The 22,067-nt window shown below is 42.4% G+C and overlaps 1 protein-coding gene across 1 annotated transcript; it reads right to left on the bottom strand.

The window, feature by feature from the left end:
• CCL28 (C-C motif chemokine ligand 28) lies at nucleotides 5,591-21,669 on the bottom strand. Its single transcript, XM_005694738.3, has 3 exons — nucleotides 21,519-21,669; nucleotides 9,470-9,596; nucleotides 5,591-6,314 (listed from the first exon to the last, which is right to left on the bottom strand). Exons 1-3 carry the CDS (start codon nucleotides 21,586-21,588, stop codon nucleotides 6,122-6,124), a joined length of 390 nt encoding a protein of 129 aa, XP_005694795.1. The 5' UTR covers nucleotides 21,589-21,669; the 3' UTR covers nucleotides 5,591-6,121.

The raw sequence follows: 22,067 nt of genomic DNA, 5'->3' as shown, positions 1-22,067 counted from the left end.
ATACAGTGGAAATGAGAAATTGATTTAAGGGCCTAGATCTGATAGATAGAGTGCCTGATGAACTATGGATGGAGGTTCGTGACATTGTACAGGAGACAGGGATCAAGACCATCCCCATGGAAAAGAAATGCAGAAAAGCAAAATGGCTGTCTGGGGAGGCCTTACAAATAGCTGTGAAAAGAAGAGAAGTGAAAAGCAAAGGAGAAAAGGAAAGATATAAGCATCTGAACATAGAGTTCCAAAGAATAGCAAGAAGAGATAAGAAAGCCTTCTCCCGCGATCAATGCAAAGAAATAGAGGAAAACAACAGAATGGGAAAGACTACAGATCTCTTCAAGAAAGTTAGAGATACCAAGGGAACATTTCATGCAAAGATGGGCTCAATAAAGGACAGAAATGGTATGGACAGAAGCAGAAGATATTAAGAAGAGGTGGCAAGAATACACAGAAGAACTGTACAAAAAAGATCTTCATGTCCTGGATAATCACGATGGTGTGATCATTCATCTAGAGCCAGACATCCTGGAATGTGAAGTCAAGTGGGCCTTAGAAAGCATCACTACTAACAAAGCTAGTGGAGGTGATGGAATTCCAGTTGAGCTGTTTCAAATCCTGAAAGATGATGCTGTGAAAGTGCTGCACTCAATATGCCAGCAAATTTGCAAAACTCAGCAGTGGCCACAGGACTGGAAAAGGTCAGTGTTCATTCCAATCCCAATGAAAGGCAATGCCAAAGAATGCTCAAACTACCCGACAATTGCACTCATCTCACACTCTAGTAAAGTAATGCTCAAAATTCTCCAAGCCAGGCTTCAGCAATACATCAACTGTGAACTTCGAGATGTTCAAGCTGGTTTTAGAAAAGGCAGAGGAACCAGAGATCAAATTGCCAACATCTGCTAGATCATGGAAAAAGCAAGAGAGTTCCAGAAAAACATCTATTTCTGCTTTATTGACTATGTCAAAGCCTTTGACTGTGTGGATCACAATAAACTGTGGAAAATTCTGAGAGAGATGGGAGTACCAGACCACCTGACCTGCCTCTTGAGAAATCTGTATGCAGGTCAGGAAGCCACAGTTAGAACTGGACATGGAACAACAGACTGGTTCCAAATAGGAAAAGGATTGCATCAAGACTGTATATTGTCACCCTGCTTATTTAACTTCTATGCAGAGTACATCATGAGAAACGCTGGACTGGAAGAAACACAAGCTGGAATCAAGATTGCCAGGAGAAATATCAAACACCTCAGATATGCAGATGACACCACCCTTATGGCAGAAAGTGAAGAGGAACTCAAAAGCCTCTTGATGAAAGTGAAAGAGGAGAGTGAAAAAGTTGGTTTAAAGCTCAACATTCAGAAAACGAAGATCATGGCATCTGGTCCCATCACTTCATGGGAAATAGATGGGGAAACAGTGCAAACAGTGTCAGACTTTATTTTGGGGGCTCAAAAATCACTGCAGATGGTGACTGCAGCCATGAAATTAAAAGACGCTTACTCCTTGGAAGAAAAGTTATGACCAATCTAGATAGCATATTCAAGAGCAGAGACATTACTTTGCCGACTAAGATCCATCTAGTCAAGGCTATGGTTTTTCCTGTGGTCATGTATGGATGAGAGAGTTGGACTGTGAAGAAGGCTGAGCGCTAAAGAATTGATGCTTTTGAACTGTGGTGTTGGAGAAGACTCTTGAGAGTCCCTTGGACTGCAAGGAGATCCAGCTAGTCCATTCTGAAGGAGATCAGCGCTGGGATTTCCTTGGAAGGAATGATGCTAAAGCTGAAAGTCCAGTACTTTGGCCACCTCGTGAAGAGTTGACTCATTGGAAAAGATTCTGATGCTGGGAGGGATTGGGGGCAGGAGAAGAAGGGGATGACAGAGGATGAGATGGCTGGATGGCATCATGGACTCGATGGACGTGAGTCTGAGTGAACTCCGGGAGTTGGTGATGGACAGGGAGGCCTGGCGTGCTGCGACTCATGGGGTCGCAAATAGTCGGACACGACTGAGCGACTGAACTGAACTGAACGATAACCTTGTATGCGAAAAGAGACACAGAGCAAAAGAGACACAGATATATAGAACAGTCTTTTGGACTCTATGGGAGAGGGAGAGGGTGGGATGATTTGGGAGAATGGCATTGAAACATGGATAGTATCATATAAGAAATGAATCGCCAGTCCAGGTTCGATGGAGGATACAGGATGCTCGGGGCTGTTGCACTGGGACGACCCAGAGGGATGGTATGGGGAGGGAGGAAGGAGGGGGGTTCAGGATGGGGAACACATGTATACCCGCGGCAGATTCATGTTGATGTATGGCAAAACCAATACAATATTGTAAAGTAAATAGCCTCCAATGAAAATAAATAAATATAAATTTAAAAAAAAACAGTTTAAAAGAAGTTGCATCAAAGAAGCAGGTCTGGGAAGAGGGAGGACAAAGAGGATGTTATTGTTCATGATAAATTCTGCTGCACTTTTTTAAATTTTTTACTACACGCTTGAACTGCTTTAATAAAAATGTAATCTAAAAAGACCTTAGAGGGTTAACATAGGTGATCTACTCATAGTGCAGTATTGGTGACACAGTAGTGTTTTAATAAGTACATATGATACTCTGTCGAATGGAATTTCTTTAGGAAGCTGTTTTCCATTACAGAAAGTTTCATTTATTTGCACTGCAGTAAAATAAAAATTTTAAAATATAGCATAAAACTTACTGTCTTTATAGCTACAAAAAAGTATGTAGAATTCTGGACCTGGACTGGAAGGGAAACAAAACTGAAAATAGTTCAAGTTTGACTGAGAGGATTAGACACCAATGTTTTCATTTTAGCTTTTCATTAATGTTGTTCATTATTTATTAATAGTATTATTCCCTGTTATGATTAATTAGATCAATTAATTGACTTTTAATTTGCTCTCAAGTTATTATTATTTTTTTTAATTTAATGTAACCTAGACAGCATATTAAAAAACACACGTTACTTTGCCAACAAAGGTCCATCTTAGTCAAAGCTATGGTTTTGCCAGTGGTCATGTATGGATGTGAGAGTTGGACTATAAAGAAAGCTGAGTGCCAAAGAATTGATGCTTTTGAACTATGGTGTTGGAGAAGACTCTTGCGAGTCCCTTGGACTACAAGGAGATCAAACCAGTCAATCCAAAAGGAAATCAGTCCTGAGTATTCATTGGAAGGACTGATGCTGAAGCTGAAACTCCACTACTTTGGCCACCTGATGTGAAGAACTGACTCACTGGAAAAGACCTGAAGTTGGGAAAGATTGAGGGCAGGAGGAGAAGGGGACGACAGAGGATGAGATGGTTGGATGGCATCACCGACTCAATGGACATGAGTTTGAGTAAACTCCAGGAGTTGGTGATGGACAGGAAGGCCTGGCATGCTGCAGTTCATGGGGTCACAGCGAGTCAGACATGACTGTGTGACTGAACTGAACTGAGATTTAATGTAATGTAAATTACATTACATTTAATTTTTAATTTACAGTACATTAATTAATATTGTATTTACATTAAAATTTTAATGTAAAAATTTTGAAGTTTTTAGAACCTGAAACTTGAAGATGCTTGGATGATAGGACTATGGGATCAAAAAAGAGTATTTAGTGCTATGGTCTGAATGTTTGTGTCTCCCGACTTGGGTTCGATCCCTGGGTTGGGAAGATCCTGTGGAGAAGGGAATGGGAACCCACTCCAGTATTTCTGCCTGGAGAATCCCATGGACAGAGGAGCCTGGCGGGCTACAGTCTGGGGTGACAAAGAGTTGGACACGACTGAGCGACTTACATAAAAAACACCTCGTATGTTGAAATCTTAATCCCCAAAGAGGATGATATTAGTAGGTGGTGTCTTTGGGATTCCTGCCCTGTAACAGTGGGTCCAGAGAGCTCCCAGTCCTCTCTACCACGTGAGGACACGGAGAGGCAGGAGTCAGCAGTCTTCAGCTCAGAAGACAGCCCACCCACCGAGACACTGTATCTGCCACACCACCATCCTGGACTTCCCCGCCTCCAGAACTGTGAGAAATAAATGTTTGCTGACTATAAGTCCCTCAGTCTGTGGTATTTTATTAAAGCCGGTGGAACAGACTAAGCTATTTAGGAATCATTTTCCTCAGGATTACCCATTTTATCATATTATCATATTAAAAAGCATGATGGAATTGAGTGGGAAAAAGCCTGTATTTTTGGACAAAATCTGTCTTTAAGTTGAAAAGAAGACACTAGTGAGGGGGATTTTGCAAAATCAAGGCCATGAACAGTGTGCAATGTCCTTCACTGCCTTAACTCAGTAAAATTTCCTTCACTGTGCTTAACTCAATAAAATCAGGTTGAGGCACTTTCTAATTTATGAAAATGGTTTTTGCCAGGATCAGGGCCACCAAGCCCAGGAGCAACATGTCTTCATTCTAGAGCGAGGTAAAACTGTCCGCAGGCATCCCTGGCCCTTTTGGAGCTCCTGCACAGATCTTTCCCTGCATTCCTCCTCCTCTGCCCACCTCCAGGTAGGTGCATACCTTCTAGGGTCCACTGCTGGGGCTGATGGGAGACCTGGAGACCTGGGGCTAAGGCTTATCCCTGCCACTTACCATGTGCCTTTGGGGAAGTCATTTTACCCCATAAGCCTCTGGTTTCCTCATTCAAAAATTAGAAATATCAACACAAAGCTCACTGATGCTAAATTAGTGTTCATGAGGAATATTAGACGGACTGTCGTTTGGTGATAGTTTTAGCCTACATCAGGTTCAGCACCTCCGGGCAATGCCATTACCTGGGGGTGGCCCACTGGGAGAGCTAGACGCCTGACACTTGGCTGAGTGCACGCTCTGCTCCTGCCATCTGGTGGCTGTTTATGAAAACCATCTCCTATTCTACAGCCTCTGTGAGCAAGGAAGCCAAAAGATTAGCAGAGCCTTGGGGATGGACCCACAAGGCATGGTAAAGGTGTGTTAGGAATGAAAGGATGTAGGCTCCTTGTTTAGGAAACTGTGAAATCATCTCACACAGGACCCATCTCTAGACCCCTGACTAGTCTGCTCCAACAATTGACTGTAGGAGGCAGGTGGCTCCCATAACAAACCAGGCTTTTTTTTTTAGCATCTGAATTTGTCAATCCAAAGTCTTCTGCGTAAAAAATGAACTTCACTGTTCACAAACTCTAAATAGTGCACTAGGAAATATGCAAATTCACATAGGAAGAATTCTTACCAAAAATGCTAAATCTGAATGTGATCCTGAAAAGTATTTAGTTACTCAATAGAATCTTTGCGACCCCATGGACTGTAACCTGCCAGGCTTCTCTGTCCATGGGATTCTCCAGGCAAGAATACTGGAGTGGATTGTGATGGCCTCCTCCAGGGGATCTTCCCAAGATGGCAAAGAATCTGTCTGCAATGCAGGAAACCTGGGTTCAATCCCTGGGTCGAATATATATGTTCATATTTCATATATACATTCATATATTAGAATATAAACATATATATGATTGTGGAATATGAACATATATATTATATCATATAGATGATTAAACTGCTGCCTTTTAGGCATAAAGCTGATGGCACGATTTTATAGAAAATGTCTTTATTCTTGATGGATGTCAAGTTGAAACACTAAAAAATATTTAGGAGTGAAGTGTCAAGATGTTTGTACTTGTTTTCAAAATGGTTCAGAAAAAACTTATAACTTTGTATATATAATGTTTTATATATACATGTACAAGGAGAGAAGAGAGAGAAAAAACAAATATGGCAGAATATTAACAAGGATTAATCTGGGTAAAGGCATGCAGATGTTCACAGTACCACTCTTTCAACTTCTTTGCAGATCTGGAAAACGTCATAGTAAAAAAAGTTGGAGAAATTAGATCTGTATGCTGCTCCTCAAATATTATGTGAAGATAAGTATTCTCTTTTCACTTCATTTTTTCAGTTGAGTATATTATTGGCTACGTTTGCATCTGTGTGATTATCCCCTTGAAAAATATATTTTGTTTTGCCCTGTTGGCTCCCAATAAGGAAGATTCACATGATATTTTTATAACCAGCCACGGCCAAGTTCACTCGGGACTCCTCTGTGTAGCTTCATCGTGCCTTCTCTAATAGGGCGTTTTATGGCCATGCGCTTCCTGTCTTTCCCGATGCGGCCCTTTACTGTTCCTCCTCGCGTGGTGTCTCTTCTTATGGCAAACGTTGCCTTGAGCCTCTTTCTTGGCTGCTTGTTCTTTCATCCACTGCTTAATAATGTGATTGTGTGGGCTGACACAGACTCTTCTGCGCTTGACATGAAGGCTGCCAAGAAGGGAAGAAAAAAAAAATCACTGATAGACGGTACAAATAAGTAAAAACTTAGTGACCTTGTAGGCAGTTCCCACTTTGGGACAGTGTATGTCTGGACACAGACTGAATCCTAAAGCTGAGGACCACAAGGATGAATCTTTACTACAGCACTGCCTGTGGTTCCTCAGACATCCAAAGAAAATATTTAAAGGAGCAGGAGAAGGAAATGGAGGAGGAGGAGGTAGATGGGGAGAGGTAGGAGGAGGGGGAAGGAAGAGGAGGAAAGCGGAAGAAGGGAGAGATGGAGGGAGAGAAACCACGGGAAAACAATTCTCCGTCCTGACTGCAAGCACCCAACCAAAAAACCAGTGACTTCCTCATTGCCCACCTTAAACACATCCTCCTCCATGAGGTTTTTCTAGATCCTCTCAGCTAAACGCCTCTTTTTTCCTTTCAGTCTCTGTGGCCCCCGGTTACCTGTCTTCTGGCACTTAGTTTTCTCCATCTTTTATCTAAGTAGTTGGTTCAGACTCTGTTCTTTTTCTGTGGTGTTATGCTCCTCGAAGGAAGAATAGTCTGGAAGTATCTTGAAAAGGCCTTGTTCACAGCAGGAATTCAGTAATTACTTGTAGATATGAAGTGAAAATTGTTCAAAAATAAGGACAATCTGGTTTTGTTTCAACAAAACAATCTTACTGTAATATAGATTTATACCATGTCTCAGAATTTGTTCTCGTGTCCATTTTTCTATTATGAAATGTTGACAATGGCGTAGCAGAATCCTAGAACACCATTCACAATTTCTGGTAACTCGAATAATTTCTGATTACAAAAGACATGGCTTTTAATTCCCCATCAGATGCCATCCAGGTCTTATTAATTGTTGAAAATCCTGCTGGCTATACACATACAATATTTCTGTATCTGGATAAATGGGAACCCCTCACCCTTCTCTTCGGGAGGTGGGGATATATAATATATATATATAAATATAAATGCCAGGTGGGGATAGAGATGAGGCTGCCGTTCCTTCAGATGACCCAAGAGGAAGCATCAGCTAATGTGGGGACTTCTGAAATGGGAGGAAAAGTTGGGAAAGGCTTGAATGCACTTGAGCATAATAAAGCCAGCATGTGGGATTATTAACTTAAAAGAAGTGAGGCGTCTTAATAGGAGGATAACACATTCTCTAAGTGTATTAGATTGAGAGGTCTTCAAAAGAAAAGCTAATTCTCCCTGTGGCCCATTGGCTTGCCTTAAGCTATTACAGAAGAAAACTGGGCTATAGCACCAATATGGAGAACACACAAATCAACAAGAAAGAGCTGAAGTTCCTACCCTTTCCAAAGCAATAAATTCTCTCCTTACCCTGCGGTGTCAGCAAGAATCCGAGCAGACGCTCAGGGGAGAAGGACCCCCACTGACAGCCAGATACGCCCATTGGCTGCAAGGGAGAGAACGAGGACTCAAAGCCAGCATTGCTTGGGGAGTGAGGAGCCCCAGGCAGGGGCATTGGCTCTGGGGCTACAGGAGAGACCTAGATGGGGGAATGCAGACAGAGGATCCAGGGAGGAGGAAAGCACAGGAACACAAGCAACACCTGCCATGTGGGATTTCAAAGGCCTGCTCAGTGGGGCCTCAAACCCTCAATATAATAGAAGCAGAAAAATCAGCTGCCAGAACATAGTGCCCTAACCCGAGATGTGCTGATGTTTTAAAACCCTTAAGTTTAAAGACTGCTTAAACCTACACTTGCATCACATGTGTCTCCATCAGGATAAGGAGGTAGCCTTTTTCACACTCCCTGCCTTCCTCCAACTCCATACTATTCTGGTGGGCACTGAGCCACTCAGTTGTGAATTTCTAGGTGAAGAGTTTGATGCTAAGAAACCATTAGGCTGATCGCTCGATTTTTTTTTTTTTTTTTTTACACATAAGAGTAGCCTGTGACGGTCCAGTGAATTTTGAAGGAAGGCCCTGCCATAGATTATAACTATAATTGATCCCTAAAATTTATTTCTTTGCTCATTTCTCTAAGCCCAACAGCCTTTCAACAACCATTTTTGAAAAAATACTCAAGCCTCCCAAACAACTTTATTTAATAATCCTAAATTTTCTTCCTAACAGATAATGTCTATATGATTCAAGAAGACTCAGCCCCCTTCCCAAGATATACAGCTTTGTTTTGTTTATGTGTAGAAAGAGTTAGAAACTCTTTAATGAAGTCACTATAGAGAAATTTTAAACAAGCAAACTGCTGTCTCAGACATCAGATATTACAAGTGATTGTGTTACAGGTGTGAAAAGAAAGGACCTATTTCTAGGCAGAAAAGGACAATGAAATAAATTTGGTGTGTTCACTGTGAGTTAAGTTGTATTAGTTAATTGAGATTAATAATGCATATTATTTCAGAGTTGCAATTTCAATGCTTGCAATGTTTTCTGCATCTAAAACACTTATCTCAAACCTTAAAGTCTTTATACATATTCAAAGTTAAGGGAACTAATGTTCAAGAAGAGCAAGTTAAAATTGAGATGAGATACCACTAAACACACTAAACTAAAATTAGAAAGACTGGGGCACCAAAAATTGGAAAACGTTTAAAAAAACAACATAGTTAAGGGACTACATTTTGGATAAGTAAAAACACGTTCTGTAGTAAAACAGTTTGGAAACAGAGAACATTTAACTTTATATGTCGACTGTAAGGAAACACAAGAGAGATGACCTATCATGTAATCATGTAACTTATGATTACAAAATAAGACACAGTCCAATTTCATCTTACTTGAGACCAAGTCGTAACCACTCTATATCTTTCAGCTGTCTTGTCAGCACAGAGGTGTCAGATTCTCATCTGTTTCTTTCATTGTAACTTTCCCCCCACTCAGAACGTCCCTCGTTTGGCCGAGGAAAGGCATGCACATTGTCTGGTGACTGAAAGCATTTCACCTTCGCTGTGTCGCTGCAGTGCAGGGTGTGGAGGGCTAACGTGAGGCTCTGGACATCCTGGTACTGAGAGAGTGTGCATTAACACCACTCTCCCCTCTCTTGTTCAAATAACGATCTGTATGTTGGGTAGCAGGCAGAGTCTCCCCAGCCTGTGGCTCACTGGTGGAGAAATGGTCATTCTGCAAGTTTAGCCCTCCTGCCAAAGAGCACTCACATGACAGCAGCCAAGTCACAATCCCCGTCAGCTCTCTGGATGCGACACGTCGTCACTCTTTCCAGAAGTCTTCTGGAAACATGATGTGAAACCTCAGTGCAGCAGCTGGAGGCAATGGGAAGTATGGCTAAAAGAAGAAAAGAAAGAAATGTGAATCCTGTGGTTTATAGAATACATGTTGTTTAGTCACTAACTCAGGTCCAACTCTCAGGTCCAACTCTTTGCGACCACCATGGACTGCAGCATGCCAACCTTCCCTGTCCTTCACCATCTCTCGGAGTTTGCTCAAACTCACGTCCATTGAGACGGTGATGCCATCCAACCATCTCATCCTCTGTCGTCCCCTTCTCCTCCTGCCTTCAATCTTTCCCAGCATCAGGGTCTTTTCCAATGAGTCAGTTCTTCGCATCAGGTGGCCAAAGTAGTGGAGTTTCAGCTTCAACATCAGTCCTTCCAATGAATAGTCAGGACTTATTTCCTTTAGGATTGATTGGTTGGATCTCCTTGAGGTCCAAGGAACTCTCAAGACTCTTCTCCAGCACCACAATTTGAAAGCATCAGTTCTTCGGTGCTCAGCCTTCTTTATGGTCCAGCTCTCACATCTGTTCATCACTACCATAGCTTTTCCTATGGTTTTACCATAGGAAAAACCATAGTTTTGACTATATGGACCTTTGTTAGCAAAGTAGTGTCTCTACTTTTTCATATGCTATCTAGGTTTGTCATAGCTCTTCTAAGGAGCAAGCATCTTTTAATTTTGTGGCTGCAGTAACCATCTGCAGTGATTTTGGAGCCAAAGAAAATAAAATCTGCCACTGTTTCCGCTTTTTCCCCACCTATAGAACACTGGCCTGGCTTTATCTTGGAGACTCCAGTGAAACAGAATGTTAACCTGCTTAAATGAGGGGCAATCATTTACTGGGGGCTTTGTGTATGCAGACCACAGAGCAGGACATGTCTCTACCTTCCAGAACTCACACTGTATTTTGGGGAGATAAAACTAAGCACAAGCAAAGACATACAGCAAGGGAAGATGTGGGCAGTGGAGCTGTGACCAGACTTGATTAAAGAAGCAAGATTGATAGAGTGTCCCCAAAACTCAGAGGGGACCAACCACATGGGCCCCTGAAGCAGGTTTGAAATTAACTGCCCAGGAAGGACTTAACTGAATCTTTGAGGATTTGGAGGGATGGCAAAAATGGAGAAGGCTTGTCCAGGCTAAAGGAAGTGCATGGTCAAGAGTTCTGAGATAGGAAAGCATAGGGCATACTAAGGGAATACAGAAAAATAGACCTCTTTGCCTGCACTAAGCTGCTGGGAAGCTGATTGATGAGCGATATGATTCAAAAGATGGACTGACATCACATCATTGACACCTTGAATGTTAGTCTAAGGAGGTTTATCTTTTTTGAAATAGAGACCATTAAAGATCGAGAAAAGAGAAGGGTTTTAGAAAAATTTGTCTTGCAGTGATAAGCAAGTAGGAATAAGTACAGTGTGATTAGGGCAGGAAGTCAAGTTAGGAGAAGCTTATGTGACCCAGATAAAAGGAGAAAAGGGCAACACAAATAATGAAAGGAAACTAGTCCCCTACTAAAATGTGTATCTGCAAATTCCTCCATGCTACCTGCACACAGTAGTCTATGCTCTGCATTCCTCCAAGTGGGTAATGCATTTCTTCAAAAGTTAGAAATTATGGTCAACGGTGGCTGCAGGTGGCAGTCTTATAGTAAGAGACAGAAGTTAGAGCCTAAATTAGGATTAAAAGAAATGATTAAAACCCCTCAGTGGTGTCAGCTCTAAGCCACAGAAGTTTCTGATCCTGGGACAAGAAGAGATTATTAGTGAAAGAAACCAGGTTTAAAAAGCCATATATGGTATGATCCCATGTATATGAAATGTCCATAGACAAATCCATAAAGACATAAAGCAGATTAGTGTTTGCCAGGGGTGGGGGTAGGAGAGGATGGGCAATGACTACTAACAGATACAAGGTCTCTTTAAGGGGTGATGAAACAGGCTGAAATTGGATAGCAGTAATAGTTGTACAATTCTGTGAATATACTAAAAATCACTGAATTGTACACCTTCTTTGTTCATTTTTGTTTTTGTTTTGGCTGTGCCTTACAGCTTGCAGGATCTCAGTTCTCCCACCAGGAACTGAACCCAGACCAAGGCAGGGGCCCTGAATCCTAACCACTAGGCCACTGGTGAACTCTCTACATTAAATGCCATTTTTTCTTGGCCACTCTGAACTGTGAAGCAAGGCCAATGACAGTAAAGCACTGAATCCTAACCACTGGACTGCCAAGGAATTCCCTATTTCAAATTTTTTTTAAGGGCAATGGAAGAACAGAACACTGGTTCTCCTCACATTTATTAATGTATTGATCTCCTGGAACTAATAGTTCCTTTCTTTAGCTACAGTTTGCTGCTATTCTCCAACTAAAGTTGTTTTAATACCCCAAATAAGGTTTTGGGCTTATTCATGTAACTATCCATTCGTTCACCCATCTTACTATATAAAAATTATTATGTGAATTCTTATAAATGAAATACTATCTATAGCTATGTCTACAAGTTCTTTTATATTGAATCACTATATTAGACCCTGGGAGTAGAAAAATGAACAGTTACTTTTACACAGAATCCTCTATTAGTTGTCACTGACTCTTTGTGACCCCATGGATATAGCCCACCAGGCTCCTCTATCCATGGGATTCTCCAGGTAAGAATACTGGAGTGGGTAGCCATTCCCTTCTCCAAGGAATCTTCCTAACCCAGGGATTGAACCTGGGCCTCCCACACTGTAGGCAGATTCTTTAGCACTGAGCCACCAGGGCAGCCCCGCTATGACCCAGGCAACTATAAAATCTGAAATGGACTTTCAAAAGCTATGTGGGAATTAAGAATCATAAGTGAAATTATGTGTTTAAAGAATTCGAGTTATCTGAATGCTGACATCAAATAAAAGCACAGTTTTAACCCAGAAAAGCACCCGGGACCTATATGTACTTAATAAACTGGATGACATTTCTCAGATATAAAAGATGGGCTCACCTGGAGATCACTTAACCTATCAGATTAACTATCAAAAGACAAGAGGCAAGCAAGCATATCTGGTGTTCACAGATGTGACTGGTGCCCTAGTGAGGCACCTGGAAATACAATAGGCCAAGAAAGAATCCTTTGAAGAGTACACAAGGTAGGCAATGAAGCTTGTGGGATGATTAGGACTAGGGCTAAGGTAAGATTCTTGTAGATAACATCACGCCCCCAGAGGTTTTCTCATGCATCTTCCTGTCAGAGTATTTCCATTTTTAAAGAACAATCCGTGCTTCCCTAGTGGTCCAGTGATTAAGAATCTGCCTTGCAATGCAGGGGACACTGGTTTGGTTTGATCCCTGGTTATGGGAAAATCCCATGGTGCCATAGAGTATCTAAGCCCAAGAGCCACAACTACTGAATCAGTACTCCAGAGCCTTGGAGCCATGCTCCACAACAAAAGGCCAGCACAGCACAGCTAGAGAGTAGCCCTGGCTCATCAGAATTGCCTGCACATAGCAATGAAGACCCAGCGCAGCCCCCAAAAAAGAACCATCAGGAATGTCCTCTGATTTCAATAACTAATATAATTATAAAAACATTTTTATTTTTGCATTTTTATATTTTTGCATCTATGCTCATAAATTAGTCTATATTTTAATCCCCTGAAGTCATCCTTGAATGTTTTAAGTGTTAACATTACATTAATCACCAACAATGTATCAGTCAACTTTCTCTATTTTTCTATTATTTGGAAAAGTTTGTGTAAGACAAGAATTGCCTCTTCTTTCACTGTTTGGTAAAACCTCTAAAACCAGCTAGGCCTAGTGTCTATCTGAAGAAAAGATGTTTAACTCTGACTCAGTTTCCTTAAGAGTTACGTGCTTATTTAGATTTTCTATAACCTCAATTTTGATAGCTTTCTAGGAAATTGTCCATTTCATCTACAATTTTTAATATTTTGTCCCTGAAAGAATTCAGAACACATGACCCCAAAGTATTCCATTCTGGCATGTTGATTATTTTAAGTTAAAGTCAGAAAAACAGCAGATGCAAAAAGGGCACTCTGACCTTCCTAAAAGCAAGATACAAAACTTCCAAGTAAAAGGTACTCTCCCTGCACCTGGGGAAGAAAGAAATTTTTAGCATTTTACAACCTTCTGGGTGAAATGAGATGGTGTCTCCATGAGACATGAAGTTGCAGCCAAGGAGAATCTGTACAAACTTTATTAAACTAACCCTTATCTTCTTCATCGCTTTCCCATGCTTAACTGCCTTAGTTCAAGTTCCTTTGTTTTCTCACATTTTCACAAATTACCACTTCGTCCAACTTTATGTGAAAGCCATAACTCAAACTGCTTCTTTGAGTCTTCATTTCCTTGTGAAGGCACCCATTAAGTAAACTTGTATGCTTTTTTCTTATTAATCTGTCTTTTGTTATAGGAGTCCTAGTAAAGAACCTAGAAGGATGCAAGGAAAGTTGTTTCTTCCTCTCCCCTACATTACACCATTATCTGTAGTTAAGAGTTCTCTTTCCATTATATACTGTTTTGAAAAGGCAGGTCCTGTGCAAAGAAGGCGATGGCATCCCATTCCAGTTTTCTTGCCTGGAAAATCCCATGGACGGAAAAGCCTGGTAGGCTATAGTCCATGGGATCGGGAAGAGTTGGACACGACTGAGCGACCTCACTTTCACTTTTCACTTTCATGCATTGGAGAAGGAAATGGCAACCCACTCCAGTGTTCTTGCCTGGAGAATCCCAGGGATGGCAGAGCCTGGTGGGCTGCTGTCTATGGGGTCTCACAGAGTCGGATACAACTGAAGCGACTTAGCAGCAGCAGCAGCAGCAGCGCAAAGTAACTGCTTAAAAACTTTGATCTAAATAATAAAGATAATTTATTTGTAAATTTACAAATACGATTTGCTTAGAAACTAAAAGAAAAATACATTCAACTCAGGCTAAATGCGAATCACAAAATATTAATTCTGGAAAATAATGGAAATGGTATTTATTATCATGGGTGGGACAGAGCTAAGTCTAACATAAGTGCATTTATTTAAAACACAAACAGGATAAAATAATTGGGTGTCAACCATAAATTGGCACCTGCCATGGCTGCTTGCCATCTATCTCTACAAGGATTAAATCCTGTTGGGCTGCAGCTGCTGACCTCCAACACCCCCTGAAGGAGTTCGGGGTGGAGAGCAGTAATGAGGCACTTTGCTCAAGGAAATTGGCAGGACTGGTCTTCAGATAAATATTCTCAGGAGCTGATTTTATGAGTGCAATTCTTGTAGATCCTCGTATCTTGTAAAGCACTAAAATTCTTCACGGTGACGATTGTTTCTAATGTCTAGCAGAAGTTGCAGGAGCCCAGCAGAAACTTTCTACAAAAGCCACGTACTTGATTGCATGTAGGAGAAGGCAATGGCACCCCACTCCAGTACTCTTGCCTGGAAAACCCCATGGATGGAGGAGCCTGGTAGGCTGCAGTCCATGGGGTCGCGAAGAGTCGGACACGACTGGGCGACTTCACTTTCACTTTTCACTTTCATGCATTGGAGAAGGAAATGGCAACCCACTCCAGTGTTCTTGCCTGGAGAATCCCAGGGACGGGGGAGCCTGGTGGGCTGCCGTCTCTGGGGTCGCACAGAGTCGGACACGACTGAAGTGACTTAGCAGCAGCAGCAGTCCACCTTTACCAGAATCACATACATACTCTCTTTCCCCCTACCTCTTTGGAACAGTTTCTCAGAGCCATCTGAGGTGCTGTCTCCCAGGGTACAATCCTCATATTGTCCCACATAAAACTTAACTGGTAACTCTCACGTTGTGCATTTTCTTTAGTTGACAAGTGTTCCACTCATGTCCCTAGAAAAGGAAAATCAGAGGAAAAACTAAAACAAAAATGGGGAAAAGACACAAGCAGAACGGTGTCCCAGCCTTGACGGCTGTCCCAGCACACGTATCTGTAGGCGAGGGCGCCACGGGTGGGGAGACTTGGTGCTGGAGCGGAGGCCCCAGCTCAGGGAAGGGGAGGAGTGCGGCGCGACAGCCCTGGGCCGCGGGTGGTGCTCGCAGCTTGTCTGGCCCACGTCTGGCCGCTTTTCCGGCCTCTGCAAGCGCGCAACCTCCTGGGCGGCTTTCTATCTCAGCCCGCGTTTGGTGCCCGGGCACAGGGAGAGCACTGGGAGCGGAGCCCTGGCCAAGGGTAACAAGGACTGAGCCTGGAGGAGCGTGGCTTCCTGCGACCGGCGAGGCTACTCACAGGCCCCCAGACTCCCGGCAGCGCGAGCCTGCTCCTCCGCCGCCAACCCCGGGAACCTCAAGCACCTGCGCCGTCCGCCGGGACTTCGCCGCCTCTGCCCCGCTGCTCCAGGTGACGCGTTTCGGCGTCCCGGGCAGCCCCTCCTGGAGCTGGAGGGGAAAGCAGATGTGTTGGCATATCTTTCCCACCTCCGTTAGTTTTTTTGGTTGCTTGATCTACTCGTTTCTGATGCACGTAGTTTAAAAAAAAAAAAATCTTAAACTGTTGTTGAGATTGTGTCAGGTTTGGGGTTTTTTGTTTGTTTCTACAGTCTCTTTTTACAAAACATCGCTTGGGTTCAAATGCAAACGAATCCTCTCCTCGTCGGGTCGCATCTCACTTAACCATCATTTACCATTACCCAAGCCAGAAACGTGTGTGTCATTCCCTCTTCCTGCAATCCACAGCCAGTCACAAACACCTGTAAATTTTACTCCCTGGACATTTCTCAGATTTGTCTCCCTGCTTTTCGTCCCTGTTATCACTGCCCAAGTTCCAGACCTCATCAGTTTGAACTACTGAGGATCCCAGTTGCCTCCTTGCTCCCAGTCTTGCCCTTTCCCCCCATGGATCTGAGGTCTTATGGTACCATGTGCTTTTCTGGCTTTATATATTTTATATATGTATACAATTTGGGGTTTATATGACTATGCCTTTTGACTATGAACTCCCTCAGCATATCTTTATGCCTGCACAACATAGCACAGTGCCTAGCGTTAGTGCTTTTCCTTTTTGGTCAAGGTCTTATGTCCCAAGTGTCCTAAAACTGCACAGTGCTTTTTCAAAAACATACCGTCCTCCCACACTCAAGTAATTAGGGGTTAATTCAATATGATAAATCACTTGTATTCTATTTAATATTTTAAAGATGATGTTATTAGTATCTCATTAAAAGCATTATCTTTTATTATAGTGTTATTGCCAATGTTCCTGTTGATTTGGGGTTGTCATCGTTGTTTCCAGTATTAAGTGTCAGAGAGTTGAATGGTTAGTTTGCTACAAATGCCTGTCTCTGATTTGACTTTATGTCTGTGATCCAATTTTGGTCACTAAGAGAAGGCTTTAAATATTTCCTTACTCAAGACTTTTTAAGACCAACAGTAAAACACTGCAGATTCGTGATATAACAATTAGATTCTGAGCTTTAAGGATTCTGTTACTGTAGAGAGGTGACCCAGCTTCCTCTCTTACTTAGATGTATGGCTACTCAAAGTGTGGTTCTCAGAGCTGTGGTATGGTATCCCTTGGGGGCTTATTAGAAATGCAGTTTGGAAAACACCAATACAAATAACACTTTAGAGAACACAGTAGAATGGAAATAGAGCAAAGGTACATGCCATTGTTAGAGAAATATTCTCCGGATAAAGCTGAAAATGATAAGAAAGATTCACTTGGTTTCTGTCAGTATCTCAAGTCTACAAGTACAATTTAAAAATGGCAATAGGTATAAAATTTTTTACAGTGAAAAAAAAACAAAACAGAATGACAACAGTTAAATGTTCCAATTATAGTTGGTTGTGGACACACTTCCTCTTCTAGTGAACTTCATGCTTTAATGGAGCCATATCATACTTCGAATACCTACAAACAAAGGTGTCCACTGCACACCACATAGGCAAGAAGGACTCACTAAGCCATGATGCATGAAACTGCTGTGTCCAAATAAAGTCCTCCCAGATACTTCTTGGAGCCCTGAGATAATGTTTGTGTAACAGGACACGACTTGGTGACTGAACAACAACAAATATATATATATGGGGTCTATGCCTGGTTTATGTTTATTCATCAAGTGATGTAGTAAAATAATTTAAATGTCATCATTAAGAATAAAGAGGATTTTTCCCTTAAAGGAGTCCATATATGACTGAAATTTGAGACAGTTGCTACTGTATTATAAGAAGTCACTCTGCTTCTCTAGACATAGAAAAGAACATTAAAAAAAAACAAATATGAGGAAAGTTTAAGAGGGAGGAGACATATGTATGCCTATGGCTGATTTACGCTGATGTATGGCAGAAATCATCACAACATTGTAAAGTAATTATCCTTCAACTAAAAATTAAATTAAATTAAAAACAGAACAAAACACACTAAAGGGCAAACTTGAAGAGAAACCAAAGGTTACTGGGCATGTTATGTCTGGCCTCTTGGGGACCACTCCTGGTGAAATGGAGAGCCCCAGTTTACAAGCACAGATGTATATTCTTGGCAACCATCTGTAGTGAGTCTGCTATAACTGAAACAAACAAAAGATAAAGCTTTCTTTCAGGATTCAAGCAGCAAGTCCCTAGCATGTATCTCTAATCAGGAGCCATCCTACTCTGAGAAGGCTGATTATCAGAAGAAACTTGAAGAAAGCCAATTTGGGACTCAATGAAGCAAAATCCCCCAACTTGTATCTGCTGGACAAAGTGGACGTTTAGTCTTTAATGTAAAATAAAAACAGAAAGACCCACAAACCCTGGATTGTGGCTTTAAAGAATCTGGCTTTTGGCCACTGAATAATAGACATTTTTATGGAGTCAGAATTGATTTCTGGGAATTGGCAGCCATGTCGTTGGGGGTGGAGTATTGCCCTATCTTTGGGTAGAATCCAAGGCTTTTAATTATGGGTAAGTCAACTGCTTCCTGATTTATACAGAACATTTGGGGAATGCCAGTTACTAAGCCATCACATCAAGATGGCCACTGTAGGCACCATTAAGATAATGGAACATTTAATGTCTTACAAAACAAAACACATTTTTCAAGTCTCAGACTGGCACAGGCCACTTCCTTATTTCCCTGAGCCCGAGACAATGGCCATAGACAGTGTTCACCTCCCTCCCTCCCATCCTGACCTTCCTCCCAGCCTGCATTCCTTACAACCTCCACAGGGCACTTGAGACACACAGACCCTTGAATGGAAGCTTTCTACAGAAAGTACTGGACAGTGACTGCAGTCATGAAATTAAAAGATGCTTGCTCCTTGGAAGAAAGGCTATGAAAAAACTAGACAGTGTATTAAAAAGCAGAGATCTTTTTGCTGACAAAGGTACGTCTAATCAAAGCTACGATTTTTCTAGTAGTCATGTATGGATGAGAGAGTTGGACCATAAAGAAGGCTGAGTGCCGAAGAATTGATGCTTTTGAACTTTGGTGTTGGAGAAGACTTTTGAGAGTCCTTTGGACTGCAAGGAAATCTAACCAGTCAATCCTACAGAAAATCAATCCTGAATATTCACCAGAAGGACTGATGCTGAAGCTGAAGCTCTAATACTTTGGCCATGTGATACGAAGAACTGACTCATTGGAAAAGACCCTGATGATGGGAAAGACTGAAGGTGGGAGGAGAAGGGGATGACAGAGGATGAGATGGTGGAATGGCATCATCCACTCTATGGACATGAGTTTGAGCAAGTTCCAGGAGATGGTGAAGGACAGGGAAACCAGGCATGCTGCAGTTCATGGGGTTGCAGAGTCAGACACAACTTAGCAACTGAACAACAATATATATTGGGATGCACTTTTAAGGTTAACTTAATATTAATACATGTCCCACCAAAAAAAGGAAGGTGCATCACTTATTTCTAAATGGCAGAAACTTGGAGCTTCTCAGACAATGTAATTTTCCTGTGACCCAAACTGCTGTGGGCTTCCCTGGTAGCTCAGATGGTAAAGAGCCTGCCTGCAATGTGGGAGACTCAGGTTCAATCCCTGAGTCAGGAAGATCCCCTGGAGAAGGAAATGGCGACCAACTCCAGTATTCTTGCCTGGAAAATCCCATGGATGGAGAAACCTGGTGGGGTACAGTCCATGGGGTAGCAAAGAGTCGGACACAACTGAGTGACTAACACACAAATCACCTTAGGAGAAGCCCTGAGACTAACTCAGAGCATTACAGTCACATCTCCTCAGCTCTTTCTTATCATCATCAACTGCTCCTTTTCAAACACCTCGGTGGTTTGTTGTCCCACCCTCTTTGCCAGAACTCATTCCCAAGCAGACCTTGGCCTTGGGTCTGGCAGGGCTTTCCTCATCACCCTGCCTCCTCCACCTGCCCGTCCCTCCCTCCTCTCCTGGAGGAATGCTGCTGCTGCCTCCGCCACAGAGAAGGCTAGAAACAGGCCAAGAAGCTGATGGGGGAGACATATATACTTTTATTTCAAAGCTTCATGTGAAAAAAAAAACCAAACAAACATATTGCCAATACTAGGAATTAAGCCTTAGCTGGTAGACTTTTGGGAAACAATGGATCTGAGTCCTAAAATCTCAATGGTGAAATTTTCTGAAAAATTTACAGGAACATAAAATGAAAAACTTTTTGCCTTGATAAAATGGAAGGACATAGATGAAGAACTGTGCTCATTAGTAAAGCTCTGCACATTGAGGTGCTATATTGGGAGTCCCTAAGCAAATGCCTACAGGAGCCAAGCAGTTAATAGGATGTTAATAGCCAAGCAGTTAATAGGATGTCCTTCTCTCTGTCCGGAGAAGGACAGAGGCTAGTCTGCTTTAGCAGTTGTTTTTTTTTAGCTTTTTATATTGTATTGGGGTATAGCTGATTAACAAGCAATGTTGTGATAGTTTCAGGTGAATGGCAAAGGGCTAGTATGCTCTATTCATTCTTGCCAGGGAACCAGTGTTGCCAGACTTGATTTTTCAGGAGAAGCCCTAAAATCCAGTTTGTATGTGTGTACACACAGCTATGTGTATGTGAAACCTGTCAATTTAAAATGTTGCCTGGAGTTTTCAAAAAGCAGACCAAACAAAATTTACATTTTACCTCTGTTCCGAATTTAGAGAATCTGTTCAGGGTAAAGTTTCAGAAAAGAAGACAGTGGAAAAGAGTCAAATCAGTCGAGTGTTAAATACCTATATTTAGGGTTCCTAAATATAGTAGAAAAGATTAACTCCAGTCCAAACGCAGTTATAATCTTCATATGAGTGAGTGAGTGAAGTCACTCAGTCGTGTCTGACTCTTTGCGACCCTGAAGACTGTAGCCCAGCAGGCTCCTCCATCCATTGGATTCTCCAGGCAAGAGTACTGGAGTGGGTTGCCATTTCCTTCTCCAGGGGATCTTCCCAACCCAGGGATCGAACCCAGGTCTCCCGCATTGCTGGCAGACGCTTTAGCCTCTGAGCCACCAGTGAAGCCCAGAATCTTCATATAGATGCCAGCAACTCAAAATAGGAGTTCTCTCTGATATAATTTGTATTGTTCAGTCTCCTTTATCCTGAGTTCCTTTTGTAAGATCAGACTGAAGTTTTGGTTTTCAGTATCCACAGGGCTGACTTTGGTCTGAAAGCTTGCAACTTGCCAAACCCTAAACCAGAGGTCAAGCCTATCTTTCTTCCAGGAATGTGCACACTTGTATTCTGTCTAGTAGGCAGAGTGAGGGGGCAAAAGCTGAAGGCAGCCTTTAATAGGCTCTCCTTCAGCCTCTATTGGGGGATTTTCTAAGATAGTGTCATCAAAAAAGGAAGCACTGCTCCAAATTGCACAGGTGGATAATTACTGACATTCCTGTTCAAATGAGGTTCCTTTCTGGAATTGCCTCTTGGAGGTGAGGGATTTAAATGTATGCCATTCTCATGTAGATAACTGGAAATTCCTGCCCTTAACTGCTGGCGGTACCTCACTCCTTCCAGCTCCGTCTTGGAAGGCAGCCCCCTCCTTCCATTGGAGGCTGAGATAGCCGGACCCCCCACTCACCTTCTGAGGGGCGAAAAGCCACACAGGCAGCCAAAGCCAGGAGGGCGAGTCCTGTCTGCTGCATTCCCATCTGTCCCAGAGCACAACAGCAGCGGAGGCGAGGCTGTAAGATCAGGAAATGAGGCTAAAAGTGTCCTTGGGTGCAGAGAAAGAGCGTGGAGGAAAGCAAACCAGAAAGCCCCGCCCTGGGAGGTGCCAGGGTACCTCTTTCTCATGTTTCTTTCCTTGAAACTGGGCTCTTTCTCAGGACCAGAGCTGTTTGCAACCACCTAGGGGTCAGGCGATGTCAGTGGTGATCTGCCATCTGGTGAGGTTCTTGTGAGTTTGGAGGCGTGTGCTAGAATTCAGGGACAATTAAAAAATACCTGCCTACATGAATTCCTGCACAGAGTTATAAATCAGAATTTTGGAGCAGAGGCCCAGTAATTTGAGTCTTAAGAAATGCTCACAGGTGATTCTGAAGGACACCTTTATTGAGAACCGCTGCATAAAGGAATCAGGGTTTTTAAGTAGCTTGTTGAAACTGAGCTTCTAGGGACAAAGGTGGAA

The sequence above is a fragment of the Capra hircus genome, chromosome 20 (assembly GCF_001704415.2).
Source record: "Capra hircus breed San Clemente chromosome 20, ASM170441v1, whole genome shotgun sequence".
In the NCBI taxonomy this organism is placed as follows: Eukaryota; Metazoa; Chordata; class Mammalia; order Artiodactyla; family Bovidae; genus Capra; species Capra hircus.
The sequence above is the reverse complement of the archived record's forward strand: the minus strand, read 5'-3'. Positions and strand labels throughout refer to the sequence as shown.